Here is a 12,896-nt window from a genome sequence, read left to right on the forward strand (position 1 = left end):
ACAATTTTGTTAATAGGGTTGGGTCAAGGTTGTGATATCAATAAAATATAATATTACAAATATAAAAAATATTTCTAAATTTATTAATGATGATTATTTCAAACAAAACAATTATAGTAGACCTATGTAATGCTAAAAGAATACGCATTATTAAAGTAAAACAGTTACTAAGAAGTTAATTTAAAAATGCAAATAAAACTTTGCATTCTTTCCTGTTACATCTTTTTGCATTATTAAATAAACATTTATTACTACTATTAACAATTATATGCTTTTTGTTTACATATTGTATTTGGTGTATGTATATTTGAAAATTATATAACCAATGAATATTATAAATATTTTATGATTAGTCTTGATTAAGATACAATAGTTCTCAGATTAGAATGTAATTAATTTTATCAGCAAATTAATGTTGTTGATTAAAATTAATTAACAATTACAATTTCTTAATCCTTGTTCTTACACATGAAAATGTTTTTGAATATATTTTAATATCTAAAGACATAAGCGACTGATATTAAATACAATAAGAGTAACAGTTGAATTTGAAAATTACAATATTTGAAGTCTGTTTTACATTAATTTGCTATCAAGACAATTTAAAAGAAGAAAAGTAAACAGTACTCCTTTTTTTTAAAAAAAAGGTGAGTACTAGTTGTGATAGATAAGAGATAGATATGTTGAAGTAGATAGTAGAATTCAATGTTTGTGGCTTTGATTGATCATCACATGAGCTACATTTCTGCCAGGCTTTTGTTTTTTGTTTTGAATTTTTTTTAATGAAATGATATTAGCATAATTTGGTACAATTAAGTTTATATCATTGTATAATGTATTTTTCATTAATATATTTACTTGGATTGTACATTAACTGAACAATTAGAAAAAGATTTATATCATGTTGTAAATATTAAAAAAAAAAATTTATTTGTCTATAAGAAAATAATTAAATGAACTGCTATTAAATATTATTCTAAAAAACAAGTATCTAGCAGAATATAAAAGAGACAGAGCAATGAGTAATATCGGCAAAAATATGATTATAATGTAAACATAATAGTGTAATGTGAAAATAATGTAAATATATTATTAAGTAGGCCTATACACAATATATGAAAGGTATGTAATGTATACGTATCATACAAGTCAAATGTAACACAACTGAAAAAGGTAAGAGGGTCTTTTATATTAACAGTATATGCAGAAACTATAACCTTGTTGTAGAAGCTATGCTTCTACTGGCTACATTATGAGCTATAAATTACATGAGCATCATCCAAATCTATGAAAAATTATTGTGAAGCAAAAAATAAAATATGTATGTAAGCTATGAAAGTTATTATTTTTCAGCAAAATACACTGATGTCATTGAACGTGATGTTATGAAACCAGCACGCAAAGTAAGATTATGCGTCACATCAGAAGTTGAAAAAGATAAATGTATAACTTTGAAAAAAGCAGCCTTCTCTCGAGATATAAGGCCAGAAATGGACTGCGTTTTGAAATCGTCTCTAGATGAATGTATGAATGCTGTTAACAAAAAAGAAGCTGAAATTGTATCTATTGATATTGGATTCCTTAACAAAGCTGAAAGGTATATTTGCTAAAAGTTTAATTTAATGAAATATTTTCAAAGAATAAAAAAAATTATTATATAAAAATTACAGTAAATTCCCAGTTACCAGGACCCAGATATACCAAAACATACATTAACTGAAAAGACTGAAAAATATTCAAATTATTTTCAACAACTAGAAAACATTTTAAATTACATTACTTACAAGAAGAGTAAGATTATGTAACAAATTATAACAAAGGCAATATTTACCAAACATTACAACATAATGTAAATTTAAATGTATATTCAATGTACTGTTTTCCTGCACAAACAAGTTGTTTCTTAACAAATTAACTTTTTATTTAAAGTAAAATCTAATCAATAAATCTGGGTTATCTTATTTGAGCCCATTCCAGTTATTATGAAAAACTGGGAACCTCCTGTAAGTCAACCCATTAAAGTCTACGTAATTTGCTTATTTATTCTTTAAAAAACTTTTACTATAATTTTTTTGGATAATAAATAAATTTTTTCACATGAAACATACTAATCAGGTTTTGAATCAGAAACCCAGTGTGTTTTAATAATTGGTTATTAAAAGACATTCTTGAACTGAATTATCAAAAGAAAAAATTAGTACAGAGTAGTGATTGTGTTATTAAGTGTACCAAGTTGATTTAAAAAAAGTATTTCTTAATTTCAAAAAATTATATACAAAAAAGGAACTATAATAAAAATAAATAATTTTTTATTAGTAGTAATACAATACTCAGGTAATATTCTAAATTAAAAAGTAAAATTTATCAGAATTGTTGCTGGATTTCACTTACCAGTAAAAGTAGCTTATCAGTAGAGCCAGTAGCTTACCAGTAGTTACCAGTAAAGTAGCTTACTTTAAGCTACTTTTTCATATGCCTGAAAAATTAGGCAACACTTAGTGATGCAGTGACTTTCTGCTGAGGTGGAAAATTGTTTTTTGTTTCAAGCATCCTAGAATTGATACATGCACCCTAATTCTCTTTACACCTACTTCATAGAACTTTTCAGAACACTTGAGTACAAGAATTACATTTATTATGATGCTAATACACTCCTACAAATTTGTGTTTGTTTTTTTTTATCCTAAGATAAAATAAAGTAATTGTTTTTGTACTTGTTATGTTTGTAAATTAAATGATGAGTATACAGTATCACAGGCAGAGCTAAATAAACTCATTATATGATCAATTGTGTTATTAATATTAATAATAAAAACAGATGAGAATTGAATAACAAAAATTATTAATACTTATAAAATAAATTTTAGTTATAAGTGATTTTCTACTGATCACTATAATGATGTGAAAACTAGATCTGATAAGAAAAAAAAATCTCTTTTGACCCATCGGAAGGCAGAGGTAGATTTCACTGGTGCAAAGTAAGGAATAAAAAAAATGTCCACCTTAAAGTTAAGAAAAACTTCAAATTTACTCAATATGACAATGGTTGCATGTGAAAAAAGTTTCACATATTTAGCATACGATAAGCCCCATCTTCTTACAACTGCAGCAATATTTTGGTCATTCCTTGCCGTAAGGATTGGCCGTATGAAAAGTTGTTTCAGACAAAAGTTTTAGGTAGTGTTTAGAGGACTAACGACCACTTTAAACCAATTTGATACATTGTTTATTAAGGGAGGTATGATTTTTTGTCTTCAAAACCCCATTTTTTCCACCCCTTGGGCCAATGGTTGGCGATATCAAAAAATTTTACTTATATAGTTTTTAGGCCCTTATCCAAAGACTAACAGGAACTTTAAACGAATTATATATTTTACTTAATAAGAAAGTCATAGCAATATTATGTTTTTTTTTTTAAGAAGCCCCTCCCACAGACCAATTTTGGTTGTTAACGAATTTGACTGAGATTTTAGGAAGAGTTGTTTTTAAGGAATAATTTGAAAGTGATTGGTGCAAAATTATGTCAGTTATCATGTCAAAAAAGTGAAATATATATACTTATGTATATATAAACTTTTGAGCTGATGGTGGTTTTGGGGTCTGGGGGATGTGAAACTCGAAGGTATGTCATAATTTTCAGAAGTTGAATCATGGTACCCATAGCAATAGGTAGCTTTCTTATGAAATCTACCTAAAAATACAGCCAGTGTAATGTAAACATTCAAATGAATTTATACTGTCACTACTCCCTAAAAACAAAAAAATAAATCTGAGTCTATAGATTACAGGAAGTACAGAGTATAGGAATCTAAACAGGTATAGTCAGTAGTATGTTAATATGTAGACCTAAGTAGATTTCATAAGAAAGCTAAAATTGTAATGGGTACCATGATTCGACTTCCAGAAAATTTTGACATATCTTTGCGTTTTACATTCCCCAGACCCCAAAACCATCATCAATTCAAAAGTTTATATATACATTTGTATACATATAAAAATATATTTTACCTTTTTGTGGAGATGATAACTGCCGTAATTTTGTGCCAATCACTTTCAAATTGATAAATAAAATATAATGACCCAAAAACTCGATCGAGTTTGTTAATGGGCAAAATCAAACCACAGGGGTGGAAATGGAGGGGCTTTATCAAAAAAATAAAATATCGCTATAACTTTCTTTTTAAGTAAAACATCAAATTTGTTTAAAGTTCCTACTATTCTTAGGATAAGGGCCTAAAACTTATCAAAGTAACGTTTTTTGATATCACCAACTACTGGTCAGGGGGCGGAAAGAATGGGGTTTTGAAGACAAAAAAATCATACCTCCCTTAATAGGCACAGTATTGAATCAGTTTAAAGTGGTTATTAGTCCTCTAAACAGTACCTAAAACTTGTCTGAAACAATTTTTGATGTGACTAACCCTTACGGCAAGGAATGACAAAAATGTTGCTGGAATTGTAAGAAGATGGGGCTTGTTGTATGCTAAACATGTGAAACTTTTTTCACATTCAACCATTGTCATATTGAGTAAATTTGAAGTTTTTCTTAACTTTAAGGTGGAAATCTCTTTAACTCGTATTTAGCACTGGTGAAATCTACCTCTGCCTTCCGGCGTGCCGAAAGGGACTTTTTTATTCTAAATATTAACTTTGGTATTCAAAATTGTTAAGAGAGTATTAAAAGTACATATTTTTTAATACCTTAATATATGTAGTAAATTAATGTAATGATATTAACAATAAAATAGTAATAACTTCAAATTGAAAAAAATTGTTTTTAATAAGAGATTTTATAAATAAATTAAAAATGTAACAAGTTACGGTACACCATGAGAACTTAAAAACATAAAAGCAGTTAAGTATCAGAAAAAAATACATGTATAAATTGAATTTAATATATTTAATTTAAGGAATCTCTTTATTTATTTCTGAGTAAAATTAAATTATTTGGATAATTATATCTTTTAAATATTTTCAGCAAAAAATTGGAACCAGTTGCTTCTGAAATTTTTAAAGATAAAAAGACAAGCCAATATGTAGTAGCAATGGTTAAGAAGACATCCCCACACAAATCACTGAATGAATTAAAAGGTGGAAAGGTATGCATGTCACAGAGCAGACCTGCTGCAGGATGGGTAGTTCCAATCTCTGCTTTGTTAAAAACGAATGCTATACAAGCAAACAATTGTCCTCGTGCAAAAGCAATGTCAGAATTCTTTACTGGTGGTGTTAAAGAATCAGATGATCTAATTCATTGTTTAGATTCTGAAGACGTTGATGTCATTTTTGTTGGTGCTGAAGAAGTTAAAATGGCTCTAGGTAAATATCTTTAATTTGAAATATTATTAAAAAAAAATCATTAAGTGCTAGTATTAAAAAACTGATGAAATTATTCCTTTAAAGGTGTTTCACAACTAATAATTAGCACTTCCTGTACAGATTTTATAGAAAAATTGTAGAAGGATGCTGCCACAAACTCTGCTGAGGAAGGTGTTGATAATTTGCTATAAAAGATCTTTGGAGGAATAGTTCCATTTATTTGAAAGTGAATCATTTGTAATTTTCAATAATTTTCATGTACAGGAATGTTGTTCATTGAATGAAATATTATTATTTTTATTTCTGAATTAATTAACCATATAGTGGTTAAGAGTGATTAGAAAAGACGACTAATCTTTTGAGTAATGGTAATGTTTTAGATTAATAAATTGATGAATTATCAAAAAAGCTTTTCCCAACATAAATCGATAAAATTGTATAATAAAATATATTTTTTTTACGTATTCTATTTTAATAATCTTTCTTGTTTCATATAAGTAATTCTAATTTCTGGCAGACTATTTTATCAAATAAATAATGTTCAGTAATTTTTTTGTTTGTTTTAAATAGAAAAGATTAACTTATAAATATTGTTTTTATATAGAAGTAAGAAAAATGCTCATTAGAGTGAAAGATAAAATAATATTTTCTAGCTGCCAAAAATCTTTTCAATGAAGCTTAAACAGTTTTTTGCAGTTAAACATTATACTTTCTGGATGATATAAACCAATAATTTGATGCATCTGATCTAAATTGAACAATTGGCTGAAAACACTGACAAGTCAAGATAAAATATTTAAACAAGAATTCTTTTAATTATTTCATCAAGAAGATGAAATATTTTTTTTAAAAATATTATAAGTGTTGATGATGCCAGAACAGCAACACATTTGTAATTACTACTTCGTTTTGATATTCTATTTGCTTAATAATTGCATCCTCAATAAATCAACTGCTGAACAATTAACTATAAAATTAATAATAAACTACTTGATAAAATGTTTTGCATTAAAAACATTTGTGCGACTTAAGTTAAGCTTAACTGGTAATGGATTTTATTTTCAATATCTGAAAAAACTTAACCATAAAATAAAAAAATAAAAGAACAGAACGAGCACCAGATAGTTGCGAACATGTTAATGTAGTTATGTATGTTATACTTTGTTATGAATAGAACTAAAAATTTTACAAAAGCTATGTAATGAATACTGATACAATGAAGGTATTAAAAAAAAACTTTTTTTTTATTATGTTTACAGAACACTCCGAAGGCAAGAACGCAAAAGATTATGAATTCATTGGGCTTGATGGAAAAAGGTGTGAAGTAAACGTAGCAAATCCATGCCACATTGGAGAAGCGCCAGGCAGTGTTGTAAGTAATCAGATTAATTCATTCTTTAGTTCAAGTCCTTACTCATTAAATGAATTTATTACTATTTCTTTATAAATCCTATAACTAGAGATTAACATTAGGAAAAAGCTTTATTTTGTGTTGTAAACATCAGCTACATATATACTCTCAAATGGATTAGAATAAAAGTTAACATTTTCTCAGATGTCATATATTTCAGAAACAGGAATAAATAGGAAATATTGTAAGAAAGCCCCTAACAAAATGAAAAGAAAATATAAGCAACATTTAAAATAAAAAATTAACAGCTGTTGATACACAGATATGATAAAAAGGCATAAGTTTTTCTTAATATTAATAGAATTTTTTTCTTTTGTTTTGCACAGAGTAATATGAAAAATATCTAATTATATTCTATTAGATATAGATAAAAAACATAAAACAAATGAATGATAATTTTACCTAAAATGGTATGATAGCGGTATCTATGAAAACACTTACCCCAATTACAAATATATTATTATTATTATTATTATTATTTTATGAATCACTAAAAGAACACATCTGATTTCATCATAATTTGTGACATAAATAATGTACATGATGAAATCTAATATAAAGATTTAAAATATATGTAAAAATGTAAAAACTTAATTTCAGAATTATTATAAAAATGTGGTTTTAAAAAATCTTTATGAAAATTGTTTATGGCACAAGAATAAAAATTCTGAAAAGATTTTCTGGGAACATTTCAATAAAATTTTAGAATTTGTCCATATTTGTTTTTATAATAGTTCCATTAAGGTAGACCAAAAGGCTTAAAGTGGGATCTGTTTTTAAAAAAAATATTTTACTGAGATTTAACAAAGAAAAAGAATAATTGACATTTTTAAAGCAGATAGTCATAGTCAAAACAAATGGATGATAACACCTTGCACATGATGTTGCAAATCTCTTATTAAAGACTATTACACATTTGATAATAACGATTTAATTTTCATAAAAGGATTAATTATACAGAAGTGTAACATAAAAGCTTGATCAGGATTTGAAACCAGAGGACATATTGCAGATGAAAGGCTTGTGGCATATCACAATACTCTGTATGTATGAACTTTTGTCAATGGCTTTTTTTTTATATAACATACAACATTGCTAGTGTAGATGGCAAGTTAAAAAATAATTTAATAATTCTTCAATAAGATGAAAAGAAAACAGCTTCCTGTAATTATACACTCTTAATTATTCCTTCATTTGTTACTTATTAATTTAAAAGTACGGTATTAATTTACTTTTAAAGTATAATCTTTCAAATGAATATAATTCATTTAATTTAATTATTTATGATAGTTCATACAAAAAAAATTGTATAAACATAAATTAAAAAAATAATAATGAATCATAAAATGCATTTCTTGAATAGAAATATTTAAAATAAATAAAATTAAACTACATACAACTTGTATTGTTTGGTCAATGGCTGAAATTTGGTCAAATCTATTTTATTTCAAATCTCATTTGTTAGTGTGCAGAAAAAAATTTATTTAATTTTGATAAGAGTCTGAACTGGATGAATGATACTAATATACAATGAGTAATAAATATTTAGATCATGGAAAACCTGCATCCTTTATTACCTGATGGTTCCACAACATCTGAAACACCTTAGGAAATACCAATATGGAAACTAAAGGCTGTGAAATAAGGTAAAATGCAGCAACCAGACCACATTCAATGAACAGTACATCAAGAAACATTGGTGTGTTCATATATGTGTAGTGAGCATTTTTTAGTGGGTAGTGCTCGTAACAGTAGGTGTTACTTAAAATATAAAAAAAAGTTAACTATCAAGAATTGTAATTAAAATAATGTTAAGAATTTCAATAATAAATTATTGTACATAATTCTAAACTATAAAAATCTATTATTAAAGTAACTACAATTTATTTATTTGCAGATTGTGGCACGAAATGATCTTACACCAGTAGAACGTGATGACATATTATTCTGTATTCTTTCTGCAGGAAAACTGTTTAGTACAAATGATCATATATTTAAGATGTTTGGCAATTACAATGGAAAATCTAATGTATTATTTTCTGTAAGTATTACACAATGAATTAGTGGAAACTAATACTATACTATTGTTATAACATAATTAGTTAACAGGAAACATGAATTTGTAGCATAAAACTTTTGGTTACAATTATTAAATAGAATTACAGTATAACAGTAAACAAATTAAATATAACCTTTCTCAAAAATAAAATTTGTTTGTATATTTACAATTATATTAAATCACCTTTATGTAACCCATTATTCACAAAAAGTTGAATATATTATAAAGGTTAACAAATCAGAAATTAAAAGGAAGCGTATTGTAATACTTTCTCACTGGTGGTTACTTTAAATCACATGGTTTTTAATCTTATTTTTTCGATTACCTGATCAAAAAATGTCTAATTATCTAATAATTTTGTAACTTTCTAATCAACAAGTACTGGAAGAGTTCAAAAAGCTAATTCCAATCCTAAAAATGGAATACTTGTTCTCAGAAATAATAACCATTCTATTCCAAGATAATTATGGAAAATGACAATTGAACTAATCTTCCATTGCTGAACTAGTACACCTTCATGATGTTCACCATAGCGAAATGCTTTATGAACAGTTATGAACGGTTCTACAAAACCTGTCTTTAGAACAGTTTGTAGAACAGACAAATAAAGAAACAAGTCTTTATTTCTGATTTTTTATTTTACAATCGTAACCTATAATAACCTTTGGCTAGTAAATATTAATAATAATTTACTCATCAAAACATACAACAAGAAAGAAGAGAAACATTTTCAGCCTAATAAGATTCGATGCAGTAGAGTGAAAGAAAAATTGATATAATATCATTGATATAATGCCATAAGTTTGAAAAGATCTAATGATATCAAGAATGTATCTGGTTTAAAAAGTTCACACAGCATATATTTATAAGCTATGTCTGAAATTTAACTAACCAGATAAATCTTTTTCTTAACAGGGGGCACGTTTGCAATATATTGTAAAGATTGTAGTTCGACACAAATCAACAATTTGTAGAAAATATTGATACTATCAGGTATGTTGCAAGTTTAATACACTTACTTGCAACTGATTAAAAACAAATTGGCCCAAAATAAGATTCAAGTTGTCATTTTTAAATATATCCTAGTTATAAAGTTGGATAACAACAAAATGAAGGAAAACAGTTTAAAATAACTATAAATATGATAACTTAAAAAATGGGAAAATAGTCACTAAATAGAACAACATTTATTGTGTAACTTACTATTAACACATTTAAAAAAAGAAACATAGATGTCGAAAGATTTAAAATGCTTAGGAAACCCTAAAAAGTGTAAATAAAGGAGAAAAACCTAAGTTGAGAAATTCTATAAAAAGTACTTTGGTGCTACAAATTTTAATTTTAAACAATATACTTGTAAACTGTGAATGAAAAGTTGGAGTCAGTTAGAGAAAAAGATAAAACTGTTCAAGCTTCTACGAGAAAGTATAACACACATGAAATGAACTAATGTTATAACATGCAACTAGCAAATCTCAACATAACTAATTTTAATTAATATTTATTTTATTTTTTGTACATTTTAGTTCCTATTTTCAGATAAAATTTGGAGGAGAAATGGCAATCGATTTTATTGGCATTCTACTAATTGATTGATTCTTTCTGCTCTTTTTTCATTTGTTAAATGGCGGGGAGTAATGTTTTCACTTTTAATTCTTCTTTGTCCTCTTCTTCTCTATTCACATATTTTCAAAATCATTCTGTAAGGTTCTGCAACCTTATCTTTCAATCTGAACTTTGGTATTTTTTTATAACTTGGGTGTACTTTTCATTTAGAAATTTTAACAGAAAATAGTAAAATGTTTCAATGAACCTGTTTTATTACAATTTTTTTTTTCAGAATTATGCTGTTGGTTTCATCAATAATAATGAAGCTGTATCAAAACAGGAAGAATTTAAAAAGATACTGACAGAAGTTGATTCATGCCCTCATGATCATCAGGTAAATTCACAAAAATTATATTTACTTTATCAAATAAAATATTGTATTGTCCAAAATCTTTAAGTTGATATGAAGACAAATTATAATTCTTAAGATTCAAAAAACCAAACGAATAATATTTGATAGGAAAGATGAGATTTGGCAAGTTGGCAGATATTAGTGCACCTACTTATATTACTTTTAACATTAGCCGATACCAACTGAATTCTGAAACTTTACTGATTCATTTTTTGTTTATTAAAGTACACTAAACACATATGTAGCAACTATCTTTATTGGTGAGCTAGAACCTTTTAAGAACTGGCCATATCATGAAAATATATAATATATAAGTTGATTTTAACTTTGAAAAAAATGTTTTTAATGCAGTTCTTCTGTATTAAGATATTGTATAGCTTTAGTAGAATGGAATGAATGAATACCTTCTTCTCTTTTTTTGTAATTTAAGGCCGTCAAGAGTAATCAGGTAGCAGACAATTACTGTGGAATGTATAATACAAGGGAATAATACTTTATTTCAGTCAACTAAAGATGCAATGAAAACTAATTATTTTTTTTTAATTATTTTTTTGAAGCATTTTCATAAATATTAAAAATGAAATCAAAGATCCCAGTACTTTAACTTCAATGTAAACCATTTATTCATTTTTTTAATTAAAAGCAGTCATGACGCATGATAATTTTATGAAACATTTCTGACCTCTGTGCGTTTATCACTGATAAAAATATTAGTTTTTAATTAAATTGTATATATTTAAATAAATTGTATGCACTTTTAATTAATTTTATTTGTTTGTGCTTTGTTTCAGCATTAATAAAATCTGTTTGAAATCCGCACAACTATCTTCAGAAGAAAGTATCTGAGCAAAATGTGCTTAAAGTTTATTAACTGGTTGCATATATTTTGAGTAAAAGTATTTATTATTTATATATTTTATTTCCTATAACTATTAATTGAAAATGTGAACTTTTTTTGGATTAGTTTGTTGCAAAAGAGTTTTTTTTAATCTAATTGTTTTTCCTCATACAGTAACTCAATAATATATGTTAAAGTACATTTAAATCTCAAGTAATAAAGTACAAGCCATAAACGATTTATGATAGTCGTTTATCACACATCACCTAAGAGTTCAACATAAGTTTTACTAATAAACTGTTGATATATATGTGTAAACAAAATATACATTTTGACTGATATTTACATTTTGCATTGTGTGATTTATATTGTTATAGATTAGTAGCCTAGTAGAATATTTCTGTGATAAATTTATAACATTTTTATAAAATAAACATTAAAAGTAAAATCCTACTGTAGTTAATAATTTTAAGGAAGTTACACTCAATTTTTATTTTAATAAATATAATACATTTGAGAGTTATGTTGAGTTTTTTTTTGTAATTCCCTTTAATTCACCTCAATTCGTTTAAATATTTTAAATAAATTTTACAAGTCAAAGAGAAGGTACTGAAAAATAGATCTTTAGAGAGACATAGGGCTACAGAAATAGATCTACAGATACAGTTCTTGTTGGATAGTTATTCCTTTCTTCCTTGGATACTTTCCACAGGAAATGCATCAGTGGTTATACCTGGTTTTTTTGTGGTGCCATACTGTCATAGAGTGATCACTTATTCTTTCACAACAGCTGCAATGTTGCTGCAATATACAAGCATTCCATGCGACAAGAGAAATTCAATCTGCAGGTTGTCAATGTTAAAAATTCAAAATCATCCAGAAAAATAGTTACAAGTTGCAGTCTAATAAATAACTGTAAAATCCACCAATCACTTAAGATTTCAACATATTATCTAACATTAACATCAATTTTCCTTGGATAATGAGTTAAAAGATAGTCTATGTAAAGGTAAGTCACATCAACTGAATACTGTTGGTATGAAACAAGACAACAGTTTACTTCTCCCCACTCACATTGGTCCCACAATTTTTTAATTCCTTATTATTTGCTCATTGTGGCCTTTAGGCAGCCTCTAGATGATTCTCAAAAGAAGAGATGTCCTACATGGGCATTGCTCAATTTCAGCAGTTAGATTAAAACAGAACCTTTATTGAATATTAACATTATATTCAGCACAAATCCTGTTGTATTGCTGGAGAACACATAATACATTCATAATGTTCAATCTCATACATGGAAGTTATGAAT

At 26.6% G+C, this 12,896-nt stretch overlaps 1 protein-coding gene across 1 annotated transcript in view; it reads left to right on the top strand.

The window, feature by feature from the left end:
• Tsf1 (Transferrin 1) overlaps window positions 1-12,110 on the top strand; it is a 32,228-nt gene extending 20,118 nt beyond the window's left edge. The window contains exons 9-14 of the mRNA XM_075367332.1: window positions 1,354-1,597; window positions 4,979-5,319; window positions 6,579-6,691; window positions 8,628-8,771; window positions 10,630-10,731; window positions 11,541-12,110. Coding sequence (XP_075223447.1) covers window positions 1,354-1,597; window positions 4,979-5,319; window positions 6,579-6,691; window positions 8,628-8,771; window positions 10,630-10,731; window positions 11,541-11,546 — 950 coding nt within the window. The 3' untranslated portion in view covers window positions 11,547-12,110. The remainder of the gene's footprint in view (window positions 1-1,353; window positions 1,598-4,978; window positions 5,320-6,578; window positions 6,692-8,627; window positions 8,772-10,629; window positions 10,732-11,540) is intronic.
• The last annotated feature ends 786 nt before the right edge of the window (window positions 12,111-12,896 follow it).

Source organism: Lycorma delicatula, chromosome 5 (assembly GCF_047948215.1).
Source record: "Lycorma delicatula isolate Av1 chromosome 5, ASM4794821v1, whole genome shotgun sequence".
NCBI classification, from domain to species: Eukaryota; Metazoa; Arthropoda; class Insecta; order Hemiptera; family Fulgoridae; genus Lycorma; species Lycorma delicatula.